Genomic DNA, 19,729 nt, shown 5'->3' with positions numbered 1-19,729 from the left:
TGCCTGCTAATGCAGGGGACACGGGTTCGAGCCCTGGTCTGGGAAGATCCCACATGCCACGGAGCAGCTGGGCCCGTGAGCCACAATTGCTGAGCCTGCGCGTCTGGAGCCTGTGCCCCGCGACGGGAGGGGCCGCGATAGAGAAAGGCCCGCGCACCGCGATGAAGAGCGGTCCCCGCACCGCGATGAAGAGTGGCCCCCGCTTGCCGCAACTGGAGAAAGCCCTCGCACGAACCGAAGACCCAACACAGCCAAAAATAAATAAATAAATAAATAAGAAAATCCTTTAAAAAAAAAAAAAAAAAAAAGAATCCGCCTGCCAATGCAGGGGACATGGGTTCGAGCCCTGGTCCGGGAAGATCCCACATGCCGCGGAGCTACTAAGCCTGTGTGCCACAACTACTGAAGCCCGCACGCCTAGAGCCCATGCTCTGCAACAAGAGAAGCCACTGCAGTGAGAAGCCCGCGCACCGCAATGAAGAGCAGCCCCCGGTTGCTGCAACTAGAGAAAGCCCACATGCAACAACAAAGACCCAACACAGCCAAAAATAATAAATAAATAAATAAATAAATACTTTTTTTAAAAAAAGAAAACTATAATAATTCAAACTGTGTGGTGTTTGCTCAAAAATAGAAAAAACTGACCAGTGAAATAGAATAGAGAGTTCAGAAACAGACCCACACATATACAGTCCCTGATTATGACAAGGACAGCATGGTAGTGCAGATGAGAAAGCGTGGTCTTTTCAATAAATAGTGCTGGGTTAATGGGGCACACGTATGAAAAGAATTATCCTGACCCCTCTCTTGTGCCATATATAATAACCAATTCTAAATATGCTACAGGTCAAAATATGGAAGGTAAAATAATACATCTTTTAGAGAAAAACATATTAGAACATACTGATGTCCTTGGCATAGGCAAAGTTTTTTTAAACAGGACACAAAAGTACTAATGACAAAAGGGAAAAAATGATAGATTATATTAAAATTAAGAACTTCAGTTCATCAGATTATACCATCAAGAATATAAAAAGCGGGGATTCCCTGGTGGCGCAGTGGTTGAGAATCTGCCTGCCAATGCAGGGGACATGGGTTCGAGCCCTGGTCCGGGAAGATCCCACATGCCACGGAGCAACTCGGCCTGTGAGCCACAATTACTGAGCCTGCGCATCTGGAGCCAGTGCTCCGCAACAAGAGAGGCCGCGATAATGAGAGGCCCGTGCACCGCGATGAAGAGTGGCCCCCACTTGCCACAACTAGAGAAAGCCCTCGCACAGAAACGAAGACCCAACACTGCCATAAATAAATAAAAATAAAAACTAAAAAAAAAAAAGAATATAAAAAGGTAACCCACAAAGTAGGAGGTATTTATATTACAAAGGAATCCTACAATCTATATGCAAAAGACATCACTCAAAGAGGAATGGGTAAGGGACTTGAACAGGTATTCACAACTGAGGATATACAAATGCCAATAAACATATGAAGAGATGCTCAACTTCATTCATCAAGGAAATAAAAATTAAACTATCCAAATATAAACTAAAATACAAATTGATCAAGGAAATGCAATGAAATTCAATACTCAGCACACCTTCAAAATGACTGAACTGAAAAGATGGAAAATGCCAAGTGTTGGCAAGGATATGAAATCATTAGAACTCTCATATCCAGCTGCGAGAAGTGTAGACTGGTACAACTACTCTGGAAACTGCGAGTATCAACTAAGGGTGAACATATGCATCCCCTATGATCCAGGAATTACATGCCTAGCTGTACATCCAACGGAAATGTGTGTATCTGTTCACCAGAACCCCTATGCCAGAATGTAAATAACAGCACTATTCATGATAGCTCAAAATTGGAAACTATCCAAATGCCCAACAAAAGTAGAATAAATAAATGGTGGAACATTCACACAATTGGGTCTATACAGCGCTGAGAATGAATGATGTGCAGCTATTCACAGCAACATGAATGAATCTTGCAAACATAACATTGAGCAAAAAGAAGGCTGAAGCAGAAGATCACATATGGAATGATTCCATTTATATGAAGGTCAAACAGGCGAGACTAATCCATGCTTCCAGATTATGTTGTGGAAGGGCTCTTTTTTTTTTTATTGAAGTATAGTTGATATACAATGTTGTAAATAACTATATATATAGCTATAAAAGAATATATATATTCTTTTTCAGATTATTTTCCCTTATAGGTCATTTCAAAATATTAAGTTTAGTTCCCTGTGTTATATAGTAAGTCCTTGTTGTTTATGCGTTTCATATATGATAGTGTCTATCTGTTAATCCCAAACTCATCCCTCCCCTAGCTTTCCCCTTTCGTAACCATAAGTTTGTTTTCGATATCTGTAAGCATCTTTCTGTTTTGTAAATAAGTTCATTTGTATCATTTTTTAAAATGAGATTCCACATATGAATGATATCATATGATGTTTGTCTTTCTCTGTCTGACTTCACTTAGTATGATAATCTCTAGGTCCACCCATGTTGCTGCAAATGGCATTATTTCATTCCTTTTTATGACTGAGTAATACTCCATTGTAAATATGTACCACATCTTCTTTATCCATTCATCTGTTGATGGACATTTAGGTTGCTTCCATGTCCTTGCCACTGTAAACAGTGCTGCAGTGAACATCGGGGTGCCACGTGTCTTCTCGAGTTACGGTTTTCTCCGGATATATGCCCAGGAGTGGGATTGCAGGATCATACAGTAGCTCTGTTTTTAGCGTTTTAAGGAGCTGTGGAGGATATATATATATATATTGGGCTAACTACATGGGTGTGTTCAGATTGTGAAATTTCTTCAAGCTGTGTATTTGTGGAAACATGAAAGTTTCTATATTTCAATACAACCTAGGAAAAAATATATATATGGCTACACAGAGAGCGTGTCCCTGGTCCACTGTGCCTTCCCCAGGAGACTGTGACCATTCATGTGCTCTCTAAGTATCTGTTACCCTAAAGCTAGACTCTCAGCATCTTGTAATTCTAAGGAAGGACAATCCCCAGCTGCTGGGGGGGAGCGGGGAGCAGGTGGCAAAACTGCCAGGAGGGGTGAATGACAGGATGTCTGCAGAGAGAACAAGGTGAAGCATGCGCTCTGCAGTCCCTATAACACTTTGCAAAAAGCGAAGTGACCCCATCATAACTCCTACACACAGCTCTACTTACTCAGTTCAGAACAATGGTAAGGCAGCACAGAAAGAGAATATACTTTTTAGGTACCTCTTAGAGACTAGAAACTGTGATATCAGAATGGAAGAATGTAAAAAGATAGATACAGGGCTGGAAATCTGTTCTGAGTTAATAGAAATTAAAAACTCTTTGGACCTGTTTGCTTGTGGGGCCCCAAAGCAAGTCTATATAGATTCCAGAATCTCGCTTCACAATAATATTGATAATGCCCCGGTTATGGATGATTCGGGGAGGAAAAGACACTAATCACTCCCTACATATAGAGGCTAGGTTGTAACCCACAGGACACTCAAGGATGTACAAGGCACTTTTCGTAAACTGTTATCGGTTTTAATGAGCTATAAATTACCTAACAACATTGTTTTATCATAAGCGAAATGCTTTTGTTTTGCTAAAGCAGAAATGGCTGTGGTTGAATGATTGGCACAATAAAGCCTTTCATCCTACAGATCAATACGGTGTGACCTTTCGTGTTGGCGAGCAGTTTACCTTTAGAAACGAATATCATCACTTACCTTATGTGGTCCACATTAGTGCCTTCAGAGTACAGGAACTCCTTCATTAGAGACTTAAACGAACACAGAATTTCTGGCATGTGTCAAGAAAGGGGAAAAAAAAATAATGACTGTTAAGGAAAATACCAAGATGGAGAGACGACATTCAGGAATGCAGTCAGGTGGCATCCCTTTGGGGATGTGCTGACAAGGGGCAAAGCAGCAGCAATTAGCACCGGACAAATCCCAGTGTGATTATCATTGCTGCTCAGGTAATCACCAGAAAGGTCAAGTGTTAGTCTCACTGTCTTATGTGGGCCAAAAACTGCCACAAGCAGTTTCTTGTAAGAGTTCTGGAATCCCACTGGAGATTGTCATGGGCAGAAAGGCATAGCCGGCTGGTGCTTCTTGGCTTACTGCCGTCTGCTCAGGATTCTATCAGCCTGGTCTTCCTACCTCCTTCTCACCTGTAACCTCATCTTTCACTCCTCCTCCTGTTCTGAAATTGTATAGGGTTCAGCGTTCTATGATTGTTATTGAATGGCTCTTATGCCCTCAGAGAAGTTCTAAATTGTGATTCCAAATGCCAGACGAATATTTTGCTTCAGGAAGTTCAAATGCCCTTGCTCCCAGCACCCAGGCTATGCAGAGAGTTTAAAGAAAAAAGAAAAAAATTATCCCTCTTAGTTCTTACTAAGGCTTGGTGCATACGAAATAGTTTGAACCAGGAAACGCGTACTATCTCTAGCGTCCATATGAAGCCTTTATGTGATTATCAAGTGTCACATCCCCATCTATTTTCACTTAAAAGAATAAGGGAATGATAGCATAAAAACAAGCCCAATTTTCGCTAAATTCAGCAGCATGTTTTCTTGACTTCGCAACTTGTATAAAGTATGTTTGAGTCTGTCGGTGAAAAATGTGCTGTGGGTTACCAAGAAGACCCAGATAGAGAACCAAGCATAATAGCTGTAAAATTAAAATGGAATAGACTAAGATAATGATTTTTCATAAGCTAAGATATATCATGTCCTAACCTGTCTTTTCCCTCAGTCTCCTATATAATAGACGTTCTGATAACACAAACTGATTCTAAATTGAAATATTGTGCAAAATACTTTTAAATTGATTAAAAGAGAAAAAAAGTTATTCAGCCCCATAGTGAAATGACCGCAAAACTACAGGATAACAACGGCCCCCAAACTGGGGATGACAGGGATCTGAACTTCAAAAAGATGCCTCTTTGTGTAGATCAACCAAGACTGCTTAGGGGATGTAGTAAAATTATTTAGATTAATTCTACTTAAAAGATGCTAGTTTGGATAAAATCAAGCCATTAGTTATGATGGCAACCCAATTAAGCCGGTTTAACACCCCTTATCTCAGCTGTTATAGTAATTGAGGAAGAAAAATAAATTGAAGGCCCAGCCATCATTCCTCGTTATTTCAAGTACCAGTAAAATATCAATCATGTTGAAAATACTAGCTACAATTTTGTCACTGACAAAATGGCCCGATAAAAGAACTCTTGAGATCTGATAATAGAAAGGCTGTGATCAGAGCCATCTGTAGGCAGCAAGTACACTCCACAGAGAGAGTGGGGCCTGGTGCTCTGCTACCCCTCGGAATGGGCCAGCTCCCCAACTCCACTGTGCCACCATCAGTATGAGACTTAGGCCCTCTCAGCCTGTTGCCCCACCTGCAGAGTAAGGATAATGCCACCTGCCCTGCTGAGTTGTTACAAGGATGGGAAATCATGAATGCAAAATTCCTGGTGCCTTGTAAGGACTTTAATATTGTAAAACTTAAATATTTAAGTCAACCCACTTGAGCTGAGTTATGGACTGATTTTTCTAAACTTATCATTGCAGAGTCATCAGTGTCTGAAGCAACTATGACATGCCATCTGACGACCACCCTTGTGGTGGTCTGAGCATTTTTCTAGAGAAGGGACGGGCTGTAGAGCCCTCCACTCGGAGTAGGGCTCTAAATCAGAGAATTAGCCAGAAAATGCTGCCTTCGCCATGGGCATCAATTCATGGAGCTTGCTTCTCTCTGAATGGGGAGACTTAAGCCACCCTTCATCTACCTGACAGCAGGACATTTCCATGTTGACCAGCCAAATCAACCATCTTAAACATAATGTTTTCAAACGTTATTGGGGAAAAAAGCTGATTTGGGCATTAAAATACTGTCTGCAATGCCCATCTATGCCAGCTCGGTTCATCCTGCCGAGGGGTCTCTTAGCTTGTACTCCTTGGTATTCCCTCTTCCCCAGCTTGGGTAATAGCGTCACCACCTGCACGGTCCCCAAGCTGGAACCCCATCCCCACTGAGGCTCCTGCCCCATCACTCCCAGTCCAGCTCTCACTGTCTATCCAGCCTCCTGAATCCAGCCTCTGCTCTTGCATCCTGGCTGCCCTCACCTCATCCCCCATCGTCAGTCCGCATTACTGCACTGGCCGCCCAGCTGGTCCTCCTGTGCCCTCTCTCCTCACTCAAGCCCTCTCCTTTCCCTGCCTCCAGCATCCGCTGCTCTTATCAAAGCCAGCATCCTGCTTAAAAGTCTACGAAAACTTCTTCCCACAAAATAGCCACACGATTCCCTCCGTCTAGAGCAACCTTCTCCAGCTACACAAAGTATTCTCGCTTCTAAGCCACATCTTCATGGAGCCTTTGGAACTGTCCCCAGACAGTTAACTATTCCATGCCGCAAGCTCCCGTGACATTTTATCCTCATGTCTCTTCCCGCACTTAAAGCGCTATCCTGCATCTGTTTACATATCTGTTCCTGCCACACTGCTAACATTTCAAGAACAGGCACCCTGTATGGTTGATTTTTGTACATATCCAGCAGTTCACAGGGCAGAGCCCCAATGAATAATTATTAGCTAAACAAATAAAATAAAACTGTCATGTTTAAACATGGCCTCCAAATCAACTATTCCCCTACTTTGGCCTTTTCTTCAAAGTCTGTAAAACGGAAACAAAAAAAGCCAAAAGGTGGAATTTTTTTTTTTTAAACAGTTCAGGTTTCAGATTATTTCTCCTCCAAAAGAATTTTTGAGTCTGAATTATGTGAATAATTGCCTCAGCTCTACATTGAGTATCACCTGTGGAAACCTGGCACTGCAGTTTGGAAATCTATTTTCTACCAGGTTTTTGGTTGGTTTACTATTAAATGTTTTCAAAATATAAAATGAGATTGGTAAGATCTCTATTAACAAAGCAATAAAAAATGCTTATGAATTAAAATGCAACGAGATTCTTGGCTTACAGGGCACATGCCAAAAAAAAAAAAAAAGATCTGTAAAATACTGATCCTGCAAACCATAGTAAATAGAACACAGGGATAAACTAAGCAATACGAAGGGGGACCATACAGAGAAGAATCCTGGTTCACTCCCATTTCTGAGCAAAGGTAAAGATAGATTAGAGCCCTGTTCACATGAAATAAGAAATGTGACATTTATTTGCTCACAGCTGCTTAGCAGAGGTTCAACAGATGCCCAGAAATGCGGAAGGAACTTGGGGGGAGTAGCTTGCCCCACCCAAGCATTCTGCCCTGACAGACAAGCCTCAGGATCTAGCAGGGGTGCCCAGCCTTCAGTCAGGGGCCACATCTGAACTGTGCTTCCTCAGGAATTGGCCCACCCTCCTGATTTCCCTCCCAGAGTTGAGGCCTCAGGCTTTCCTGAGGCACCCAGCTGAGGTCTCCCTCCTTGTACCTGGTGTGGACTCCCTACTCTGAGCCCCAGTTCCACAGACCCCATCCCACACACACCCTTGTTTCTGCCCTAGGTGGGGGAAAGGAGGACACTTTCTCAGAATAGAAGGAAACGTATGGAAATATAAACACATATGATTACATGCATGGAAAGAGCAACACATCCTTAGCTTTTTCAAATCAACCTAAATTAATTCAAAACTCAACCAGGGGAGTTTAGGCTTTTTGAGCATGAGCCACCCATTCTCCTTGTGTGGCAATATATGATAAACACTGCATTTTCCTTCACCACACACACTCACAAAAATCTACCAGGTAGGAAGGTACCAGGTACCTATTATAATAGGATGGTGACGGAGAACAGTCCTGATGCTTAGAGCCCGTGGAGCTCAGAAGTGAGCTTCCTGTCTTTCTCTCCTCTCACTTTCTCTTCCTGCATTTTATTCTTCAAGCAGGCAACCTCACTGTGCACACTATTCCCCATACAAAATTCATGATTCCCAAGGTAAGACACGTGCTACACGCCTCTAGGCCCAGTGACTAGAAAAATTTACTACCTTCCTTTACTTCTCAGAGCTAGCTTCTGAAAGTTCTTGCTGAGATTCAACCTTCTCTGCATATGAAGCCAGCCCAGCCAAATGTGGAAAGACCAGGGACCCTATTCTTCTAAGGGGACTCTCTTGAGGAGATGCACTGGGGTCTTATCTTACTAGTCTAGGGACATTGTAGCATGTGAAAATCTGGTCCCTTGCATGCACATGTTCATAGCAGCATTATTCATAACAGACAAAAAGTAGAAACAACCCAAATGTCTGTTAGCTAGTGAATGGATAAACAAAATGTGGTCCATCAGCTGAATGGAATATTATTCAGCTATAAAAAGGAGTGAAGTACTGATTCTTGCTATAACATGGATGAACCTCAAAAACATCATGCTAAGTGAAAGAAGCCAGACACAAAAGGCCATGTTGTATGATGCCATTTATAGAAATGTCCAGAAAACACAAATCTATAGAAAAAGAAAGTAGATTAGTGGTTGCCTAGTACTGGAAATAGGTATGAAGAGTTAGTACAAATGGGCCCGATGTTTCTTTTTGGGGTGATGGAAATGTTTTAAAATTAGATGGTGGTGGTAGTTGCAGAACTCTGTGAATTTACTAAATATCAATTCATTGTAAAAACAAATAGAGAAAAGAAAGAGGAATTGGAAAAAAATATTTTTAAATCCTTGTATAACTTTTGAGTTTACATTTCTGTTTCTGATTATTATGGTAATCATGGTTATTATTAAAGGAGATTGAAAAGAGAAAAGTATTATTTTAATGTTAATTACCTGGAGAGATAATCATTACTTAGGTTTTGATATATTTCTTTCTAATCTTTTTCCTAATCATATATATCTTTTAATTAGAATCACACTGTTTTTGTCTGTTATATCATACACATCATACATATGTGTGTGTGTATATATATATGTATATATATATCTTCTGAATAATGGAACATATCAGAAAATTTCAGTGTTTTTTTGGCTAAGTGGAAATCCTGTTTGGTCAGGGTTCTGAATAAAATAACATTCCCATAATTAAAAAAAAACAAAACAAACAAACAAAAAAAACTGGCCCTGCTTCTCAATACATCCACCCACAGCATCAAAGCAGTGCCAGGAGACCCACGTGTGACATGTTTCCTTGGGTACAGGCCTTAGCTCCACCCACCTTCCACAAAAAGCAATGTATTGTTGGTCGCTTAAGTAACGAAAGCACAGAGATTGTTTTTTACCCTTTCTACCAATGCTTGATTTGATGCCAACCACAAGCAGCAAAATACCTAAACTTTGAGCTCCACAGATGAGTCTGGCGCAGATGGTGGGTTGTGCTACGATCACCAATCATTCCACTCCCTTGCTAGAGCTCCCAAAGTGTGCATGGCATGGGAACACTGTGTCTTATAGGCCACAGCCCTCAAACAGGTGACACACCACCAATGCTACAGAGCCTTAGACAAGTTACTTAATCTTTCTGAGCCCCAGTTTCCTCTTCTGAAAAAATGACGGAAAATTGGAAGGTAGAACCCCACGTGCTTAAAACAGCAACCTCTCTGGTTTGCTTGAACTTTTCTTACTCTGATTAACAGCAGGGGTTCAACTTCTCTCCATAAATCCTCACTTTCATTAGTTACATGATCCTGCTTCTCTTAGAAAACGCACAGCTCTGCCCCCAAATAAACCTAGAACACAAAAGTCCAAGCATCAAATGCTGAACCAGCCAGACCAAGGGTTTGGCCAGGACAGTTGGCATTGAGCACAGGACACCAACTCGACCGTCTTATGAGGAAGTTATCACCACCAAAGTGAAGAAGTACCAGTTAAATTGTCTTGGTTCAAAATCAAGCAGCAGGATCAATTTGTTCCTGTCCTGATCAATGTGTGAGGTATTACAAGCTGTCAGTGCCGAGTGGGAATGACGAATCCGGAAATGGGAGCAAGCAGTGGTCCAGAGCACAACTTCATGATGTCAGAGCATCTCTGTGGTCTTCAAGGCACAGTCCTCTTGATGGAACAGATTCACTCATTCAGATCCAGGAAAGAAAATGGTGACCATTTCACCCATGTCAAGCCATTGTTTGCCACCATGAAAGCTTGAAACAAAATGAATGACCCACCAAGATGTGAAGGCTGTGGGGAGGAAGAGAGAGTTGTCGTTTAACGGGGACAGAGTTTCAGGTGGGGAAGATGAAAAAGTTCTCAAGATGGATAGTGGTGATCGTTGCACAGTGGGAATGTACTTAATGCCATTGAACTGTACACTTAGAAATGGTTAAAATGGGGACTTCCCTGGTGGCACAGTGGTTAAGAATCCGCCTGCCAATGCAGGGAACACGGGTTTGAGCCCTGGTCTGGGAAGATCCCACGTGCCGCGGAGCAACTAAGCCCGTGCGCCACAACTACTGAGCCTGCGCTCTAGAGCCTGTGAGCCACAAGTACTGAGCCCACGTGCCTAAAGCCCATGCTCCACAACAAGAGGAGCCACCACAATGAGAAGCCAGCGCACCGCAACGAAGAGTAGCCCCCGCTCGCTGCAACTAGAGAAGAGCCAGTGCAACCAAAAATAAATAAATTAATTAATTTTTTAAATGGTTAAAATGGTAAATGTTATATATATTTTACCACAATAAAAAGTAGCTCGTAAGAAAAAGATACAAAAAATAATACTAATAATAACCCTAAATCATGGTTTAGGAATTTTAGTTTGCTTTCATGGTTGAAATGAGAGCCTGTAAGAATCAAGCCACACAGTGCAAGTTTGGACATAGAAAGCGAAGATTAACCCTTGCTCTAGAGAAGGAGGCCTGAGACTCACGGAGTTAATCTGAGCCCATCCTCAAACTCTCTGACCTCAGCCTCACAACAACTAAAACCAGGGTGTTCTAGATCAGCGGCTCTGAACGTGCTCAGAGCCCAGGCTGCACTTACGGTACTCCCAGTGACTGCGGACCCCTCGGTATGAATGGACATGCATTTCCCTGGAGGCAGGACCATGACCATCAGATTCCCAAAGGGGAACCCACCTCCCATTCAATTTAAGACCCACTGACAGGAGTGGTTCATCTCTCGGGACCCTTCCCTCTCCTGACACTATAAAGACAGAAGCCCTTGCAGACACGAGCAATCCCTCCACAGCTTGCGAGGTGGGACTTTCTCTGAGCCTTAATGTGTCCTCTGAGAATGTGGCCCTGGGTTCCTCTGAGGAGCTGCCAGGAGGAGCAAGTGCAGGTCTAGCTCCATATCCCTTGGGAGCTTGGAGTGGGCTCTTGGGAGCTTGGGGTTGCTGGTGGAAAGGGGGAGAGGAGGGCCGTGGGATTTTTGCTGAGTGCCAGGGAATACCTAGAAGCTCCAGTATTTCCTGGGCCCCCGGAACTGTTGGAGCCAAAGGGCTCGTGAAGAACCATTAAATACTGAATCACATTTAAATTTTGGACGGTGATTTTTTTTCCATCCTGTGCATATAAACTGGGAGAGGCTTTCCCTGAGGATTTTGAGAATCAAGTCTTTACCTTCTCAACAAAAGAAAAGCAAGCTCATTTTACTTGGCTTCAGAAAAAGACATCACCAGCCTGGCCTGGGAATAACACATGGGGAACTGAAGACAGTAGTATAATTAAGTTCATGAAAGGCCAATTCTTATGACCATATTTCAAATACTCATAATGCCTTCTCATCCATTGTACCAAATGACTTCATATTATATTCAGAGTGAAAAAATTATAATGGATTCCTCTGAGATATTCAATTAGTTCCATAAAAAGAGAAAAATATTTTTTCAGTAAAGAAATTCAACCAAATGACTAAAGCTGACAGTGAAAAACCAACTCCAAAGTAATTACGCATTTCCTTTGAGTTCTTGCGCTAACAAAAGTTGATGGTCTGCCACCATTAGAAATAGCCATCCTTCTGATGATTAATTACATTTGTGTTCCTATTTTAGCAGATACTTATTTGAATGTTTACTCTAGAACTGTCTTTGGGTGTTAATCTATTTAAATTTCTACCAGCCCCACTAAAGAGTATCTATTCTCCAGATGCAGAGACATAGAGAACAGATTTGTGGTTGCCAGAGGAGGGGGGGTGGGGAAGAGATGGAGTGGGAGTTTGGGATTAGCAGATGCAAACTATTATATAGAGAATGGATCAAGAACAAGGCGCTACTGTACAGCACAGGGAACTGTATTCAAAATATCCTGTGAGAAACCATAATGGAAAAGAATATGAAAAAGTATGTATACATATGTATAACTGAATCACTTTGCTACACAGCAGAAATTAATACAACATTGTAAATCAACTATACTTCAATTAAAATAAAAAAAATTTTTTAAGAGTATCTGTTCTCATGCTTCATGAACCACTGATCAGCTTCCTTCAAGCTTGTTTCTTCCCCATTAATGGAAATCACTCCCAAATAAGTCACCAGTCAATATCAAAAAAACAAACAACCCAATCCAGAAATGGGCGGAAGACCTAAATAGACATTTCTCCAAAGAAGATATACAGATTGCCAACAAACACATGAAAGAATGCTCAACATCACTCATCATTAGAGAAATGCAAATCAAAACCACAATGAGGTGTCACCTCACACCGGTCAAAATGGCCATCATCAAAAAATCTACAAACAACAAATGCTGGAGAGGGTGTGGAGAAAAGGGAACCCTCTTGCACCGTTGGTGGGAATGTAAATTGATACAGCCACTGTGGAGAACAGTATGAAGGTTCCTTAAAAAACTAAAAATAGAACTACCATATGACCCAGCAATCCCACTACTGGGCATATACCCAGAGAAAACCATAATTCAAAAAGTCACATGCACCCCAGTGTTCATTGAAGCACTATTTACAATAGCCAGGACATGGAAGCAACCTAAGTGTCCATCGACAGATTAATGGATAAAGAAGATGTGGCACATATATACAATGGAATATTACTCAGCCATAAGAAGAAACGAAATTGAGTTAGTTGTAGTGAGGTGGATGGACCTAGAGTCTGTCATACAGAGTGAAGTAAGTCAGAAAGAGAAAAACATATACCGTATGCTAACACATATGTACGGCATCTAAAAAAAAAAAAAGGTTCTTATGAATCTAGGGGCCGGACAGGAATAAAAACGCAGACATAGAGAATGGACTTGAGGACATGGTGGGGTGGGAAGGGGAAGCTGGGACGAAGTGAGACAGTAGCATGGACATATATACACTACCAAATGTAAAATAGATAGCTAGTGGGAAGCAGCCGCATAGCACAGGGAGATGAGCTCGGTGCTTTGTGATGACCTAGAGGGGTGGGAGGGAGATGCAAGAGGGAGGGGATATGGGGATATAGGTATACATACAGCTGATTCACTTTGTTATACAGCAGAAACTAACACACCATTGTAAAGCAATTATACTCCAATAAAGATGTCAAACAAATAAGTCGCCAGTAATATCATCCTTGCAAAATCCCATTGCTTCTCTTTACTCCTTTTGTGCGTCATAACACATTGAATTCTTGATCATTGCCTCCTCCAATTCATCTTCCCTATGTCTTTCAGAAACTATCACCTGCTTTTTAAACTTTTAATCTGCTCTTTGGGGTTTCCTAAGGTGCCCACGCCTCTGTCATTCTGCACTTTCACCTTGGGTAACCTAATTTGCTAGAAAGGTTTCGAAAGCATCTACGTTGACAACTCCCTAATCGCTAAGTCAGCCCTGGCATGTCTCCCAAGCTCTGAGCACTTCCGTGTGGGTGCACTGAATTTGACGGGCTCTTAGCACAGTCAAAGCTGAGTTCGTTATCTTTCTACTCCCCACTACCTTCTGCTTTTCTTCTGGCAGCCTCATCTGAGTGCCTCATCAACAAGATGAGATATTTATTTGCTGTTCAAACTGCCCATCATGACTCAATCTATTGCTGGTCTCCCTGCCTCCGGTGCCCAACATCTCCTGTCAATACCATTGTGTGTTTCTACAAATAACTCAGATCAGGTTGTTCCACTGCCTTTCTGAAAAACTCCGGTGGCTTTGTGAGTCCGGAACATCAGTACAAGCAACTAGTTGTGACAGTCAAGGCCCCCTTGCCCGACCAGACATCTGTCTCCAGCCGCATCCCCTGGCCACCCCTCTGTATGCCCTGCAGTAGGGACAGCCCCCTGGTGGCAGCTGATGACAGTGTTGGAAAAACTCTCGGGAGCTGCAACAGTCCATTCCCCACTCACCTCCCAATGTCTCCTGGGAGGCTGTCACAAACCGTTTCTCATCACCTTCCTGGGTCTGACAAGGGACCAGGCTTCCTGCCCACCCTCTTCAGCTGCAGCTGCATCTATAAAACTGCTGAAAAGCAGCTTGAAATTGGCTCCCCAGCAACAGGGCCTCCCTTCATTCGTGTTGTGGTTACGTGCCCCTTTCGTTTTGGCGTCCCCTGCACAAGAGCCACCTTTGCCTACTCGTCCTTCTAGTGTCTATGCAAGTAATAAACTGCCCGGATCTGCAAAGGGCTCATTGTTTCTTTTTTTTTTTTTTTCCTCCTGGGTTTATTTATTTATTTATTTATTTAATTTATTTTTGGCTGTGTTGGGTCTTCGTTTCTGTGCGAGGGCTTTCTCTAGTTGTGGCGAGTGGGGGCCACTCTTCATCGTGGTGCGCGGGCCTCTCACTGTCGTGGCCTCTCTTGTTGCGGAGCACAGGCTCCAGACGCGCAGGCTCAGTAATTGTGGCTCACGGGCCTAGTTGCTCCGCGGCATGTGGGATCTTCACAGACCAGGGCTCGAACCCGTGTCCCCTGCATTGGCAGGCAGACTCCCAACCACTGCGCCACCAGGGAAATCCTCATTGTTTCTCTATCAACAGACTCTGTCAGACCCTGCCTTGCCTTGCCCTTGACACCTGTACTCTGAGCTCAGACATTCACTCCCCTTTTAACCCCCATGTGGTTCATAAATTGACTTTAAACTTAATGTGCATTTCAAAAATAAACATAGTACCAGATAAAATAAAATTAAGCTTGGAAATCTGGTTAAGTGCAAATGGGGATGGGTGGAAAAAAGGGAGCTAGCTAGACATTAGCTTAGTCCTAGCATACAGAATTAGAGTACTGTAATTCCAGAGGTGCATCAAACCCTTTTTGGAACAAGGCAAATCTGTACGCTTACTATTTGTGGCTTGCAAATTTGGCTGTAACTTTTCTCACAGAAAATTAGAAGCTATTAATGAATGGTTTGTCCCAAGAGCAAACCTCTAATGCATAGATGAGTAAAAATGAGAGGAAGTTAAATAAAGCCACGCTGAGTCTTATTAAGATTGAACACCCTGTTCTTTAAGTGAAAGACATTGCATAGGTGATTATAAGGACGTCTTAAAATAACGTTCCCTAAAATGAAAAACATTTCAAGAAATAACTGAAATATTGAATAACAACAAGGCTTTAAAAATAAGGCCCAAAGATTATATTATGGTTGCTTCAACTGTCCCAGTAGCCAGTTAATGACTTCATTTCTCATAACAAACCTGCCTTTCTTTTTTCTTTTTTTGCAGAGAATTATTGCATTTTTATTTAAAAAATTTTTTTTGTTTAGAACATTAAGTTTATCTTTATTGAAGACTTTATTTTTATTGCAATATAGTTGATTTACAACATTGTGTTAATTTCAGGTGTACAGCAAAGTGATTCAGTTATATATATATACACAGATATCGATATATTCTTTTATTTATTTATTTATTTTTGGCTGCCTTGGGTCTTCGTTGCTGTGCAGGCTTTCTCTAGTTGCAGCGAGCGTGGGCTACTCTTCATTGCAGTGCGCCGGCCTCTCATTGCAGTGGCTTCTCTTGTTGCGGAGCACGGGCTCTAGGCGTGCGGGCTTCAGTAGTTGTAGCACGTGGGTTCAGTAGTTGTGGCTCACAGGCTCTAGAACACAAGCTCAGTAGTTGTGGCGCACGGGCTTCGTTGCTCCGCGGCATGTGGGATCTTCCTGGACCAGGGCTCAAACCTGTGCCCCCTGCATTGGCAGGCGGATTCTTAACCACTGCACCACCAGGAAGTCCCGATATGTTCTTTTTTAGATTCTTTTCCATTGTAGGTTATTACAAGATATTGAATATATTGATTATATTACAAGATATTGAGTATAGTACAAGATATTGAGAGAGATATATATTTGTACATATATGTATATACATATATATATTCTTTTTTAGATTCTTTTCCATTATAGGTTCTTACACGATACTGAGAATAGTTCCCTGTGCTATACAGTAGGTCCTTGTTGGTTGTCTATTTTATATATAGTAGTGTGTATCTATTAACCCCATACTCCTAATTTATCCCTCCCCCACCGTTTCACCTTTGGTAACCACAATAACCGGCCTTTCTAAATCTGTCCTGTGCTCCGGGCCAGCCATGCCAGCTCCCAGGGGCACCACCAGCCATCCCAGACCCTTTATCACCCACAAGAGAAAACACTGGATTAGGTCTTCCTCTCGTAGTCAACCTCCCAGTCAGTGAAGAGGAATATTGCATATGGAATATGGTCATCTCTCACGGAATCTCCATCCTGTCTACACTGCCAACATGCAAATACTTGGCTGTTTAGATAAAAGGTTTAATTCGGTAAGCGAGGATAAGTTCTATTTCTCATCTCCATTCTTTGAGTGACTTTCAACGTGCTGGTATGACACGTATGTTTAAAGCTTAGCATTCTAAAGGTGAAGTCTGAAGAATGTCAGTCAGAAGTCTTACATATGATAAAAGGCTTTTCTTTTATATTCCACATATAAGCGATATCATATGATATTTGTCTTTCTTTGTCTGGCTTACCTCACTTAGTATGATAATCTAAGTGCAATCCCACTCCTGGGCATATATCTGGAGAAAAGTATAATTCAAAAAAATACATGCACCCCTATGTTCATAGCAGCACTATTCACAATAGCCAAGACATGGAAGCACCCTAAGTGTCCATCAACAGATGAATGGATATAAGGGGGAAAACATCAGTTTTTACTTTTTAATATTATATCCAAATAATATTAAGTTTCACTTAGAAGTGAATATATACATGCAGGAAACTTTCCACTTTGCTTCAGTAACCCATAATTATTCAAAACCTAATGAATTAATGTCAGACTCCAGTTAAAATGACAATGTAGGGAAGTACTGTCTCCCACTATGGTTATAGGCCTCTAGAAATTAATAACTGGGAAAAAAAGGTCATGAAATCACATATAGGCATTCAACAAAAAAAAAAGATCAAATCTCTTTTCTCTTTGCTGAGGGTATATGTCTCAAACAGGTTTCTTCATACCTATGCCCCTCTCCCCTACCGCCCACCCCCCACCAATGCCATTTGATCTTGAACCTTTAAGTCTTGCTCTTCTGTGCTGCATGCATCAGTGCCCCCTCCTGTTAGAAAGAGGAATCCATGCCACTCAATTATTTTTACTCAATAGGCTTAGAATTTTAAATTTAAAAACAAAATCCAAAAAAAACCCCAGATGAATGGATAAAGAAGATGTGGTATATAGATGCAATGGACTATTACTCAGCCATAAAAAACGAGTGAAATAATGCCATTCGCAGCAACATGGATGGACCTAGAGATCATACTAAAAGGCTTTTTTAAAACTGGTTTTTTTTTTTTTTTTTTAAATTTTATTTATTTATTTATTTATTTATTTTATTTTTGGCTGTGCTGGGTCTTTGGTTCGTGCGAGGGCTTTCTCCAGTTGCGGCAAGTGGGGGCCACTCTTCATCGCGGTGCGGGGACCGCTCTTCATCGCGGTGCGCGGGCCTTTCACTATCGCGGCCCCTCCCGTCGCGGGGCACAGGCTCCAGAAGCGCAGGCTCAGCAGCCGTGGCTCACGGGCCCAGCCGCTCCGCGGCATGTGGGATCCTCCCAGACCAGGGCTCGAACCCGTGTCTCCTGCATTAGCAGGCAGATTCTCAACCACTGCGCCACCAGGGAAGCCCCTAAAAGGCTTTTTAAACTGCTAAACTTTATCCAAAGTTTGTCCGTCCTGTTTGAAACCTGGTGACAACAGTAAAGGCATCTGGCATGCTGGGAAAAGGTACTGTGGACAACGACTCCTGCCTTGTACCGGTTGTGTGCTAACATCTCCCCCCTTTCTCTGTAGGCGACCCTCCCGCTACTGGCACTGGGACTTTGCTGATAACTCTGGAAGACGTGAATGACAACGCGCCCTTCATTTACCCCACGGTAGCGGAGGTCTGTGATGACGCCAAAAACCTCAGCGTAGTCATTTTGGGAGCTTCAGATAAGGATCTTCACCCAAATACAGATCCTTTCAAATTTGAAATCCATAAACCAACTGTTCCTGATAAAGTCTGGAAGATCTCCAAGATCAACAGTAAGTCCGCCGAACATTCTGTAGTTATCCTGCAGCTTTGAAGCCTAGTTTCCCTGGCATGGTTTCTGTTCCCAGCCTGTTCCTCCTCCTCTCCGCTCTCGGGCATCCTCACATGGTTTGTTTCAAGCTATTCACACATTACAAATACTGACAATTTTCCTACCAGCACCTGTATACGATTTGTAAAAATATTGAATATCTGTTCCTTAGAAATGCAAACATGAAAGTTTTCTCCTTTGCGTCCTCTCTTTTCTATGCTGTACCCTGTATACTTCACAGCCCATACTTTACACTCCACACCCACCCAGTCTTCAGCCTTCAAAAGCCAGGGGTCTTGGCTCAGCTGCCTCTCCTCTGTGTTTACCTTAATTACCTTAATTTTCACCAGCACTTTGCAGAGATTTTCCATGCTATGCTTGCTTGCTCAAGAGACGCACCAGTACAAGAATCTTCAGGAAGTCTTAACCTCTAATCCTCCAACTTCCACTTTATGCTGCAGATCTCAGAATTGACTTTCTAAAGTGACCTTGACTTTGACTTTCGACTTTGATATCTTCTCCCATCTGTCCTGTTCCTCGTTTATGAAACTCGCAAGCAATGTCCCTTTCTACCAGTCCCTGCACATGGACAGGTGGAATCTTAAAATTTAAATTTAAAACTTTATCATCTGCCTTATTAAGACTGAAATATCAATGTATTGAATTAACAAGTATCCCTGTATCACAACACCTCCTCCACCTCCCTCCCCTTGGCAAATGTGAACTTGCTACTAAGACCACCTTGCCTCGCAATAAAGCCCAAAACCAGAACTCACACATTATATACACTTTGCCATCAATAGCAAATTTATCCTGCGATTGACCCAGTCAGGGCTGGGCTCCCTGTTCATACTTCAGCGGTACAGTTTTTGAGAGGGATGGGGAATTACCCATTTCATTAAGTTTTGAAAATGTATTGTACAGTCGTACATAAAATTTTCTATTAAAAAATGTCACATGTTTTGTTATGGCCTTATCTCATATCTCATTTTATTGGTGTCTTTTTTCTCTTGTCATTGATTCTCTTTGCCTGTTTGTCTATTTCATTGCTGTTTAAAGAATGAATTTTGTTACATTGATTATTTTTAATTAAAACAGCCCTTCTCTTATTTGAGGGGTTAGTGTTTTATTTGCTAGTTTTTGTGACTGTAGCTCATTTGAATAATCATCCCCAGTTCTTTCCAGCTGGAACTTTCTCATTTAAGAGTTTCTCCTCTCCTTGCGGGATATCAGAGAATGTTCCTCGTGTTAACCTGCCATTTCAGTGGGGTAATCATCCACATTGGTTATTTCTGCTGCTGTAGCCTTCTGGATAGGATAATACTTCATCTGTTTTTGTTTTCAGGTCA

General features: G+C 42.1%; 1 protein-coding gene across 1 annotated transcript in view; it reads left to right on the top strand.

Annotated features, from left to right (window-relative positions):
• CDH13 (cadherin 13) overlaps positions 1 to 19,729 on the top strand; it is a 1,038,265-nt gene that overhangs the window by 1,008,032 nt on the left and 10,504 nt on the right. The window contains exon 12 of the mRNA XM_007182584.3: positions 18,109 to 18,342. Coding sequence (XP_007182646.1) covers positions 18,109 to 18,342 — 234 coding nt within the window. The remainder of the gene's footprint in view (positions 1 to 18,108; positions 18,343 to 19,729) is intronic.

Source organism: Balaenoptera acutorostrata, chromosome 19, assembly GCF_949987535.1.
Source record: "Balaenoptera acutorostrata chromosome 19, mBalAcu1.1, whole genome shotgun sequence".
NCBI lineage: Eukaryota > Metazoa > Chordata > Mammalia > Artiodactyla > Balaenopteridae > Balaenoptera > Balaenoptera acutorostrata.
This window is presented reverse-complemented; position numbering and strand designations above follow the sequence as displayed.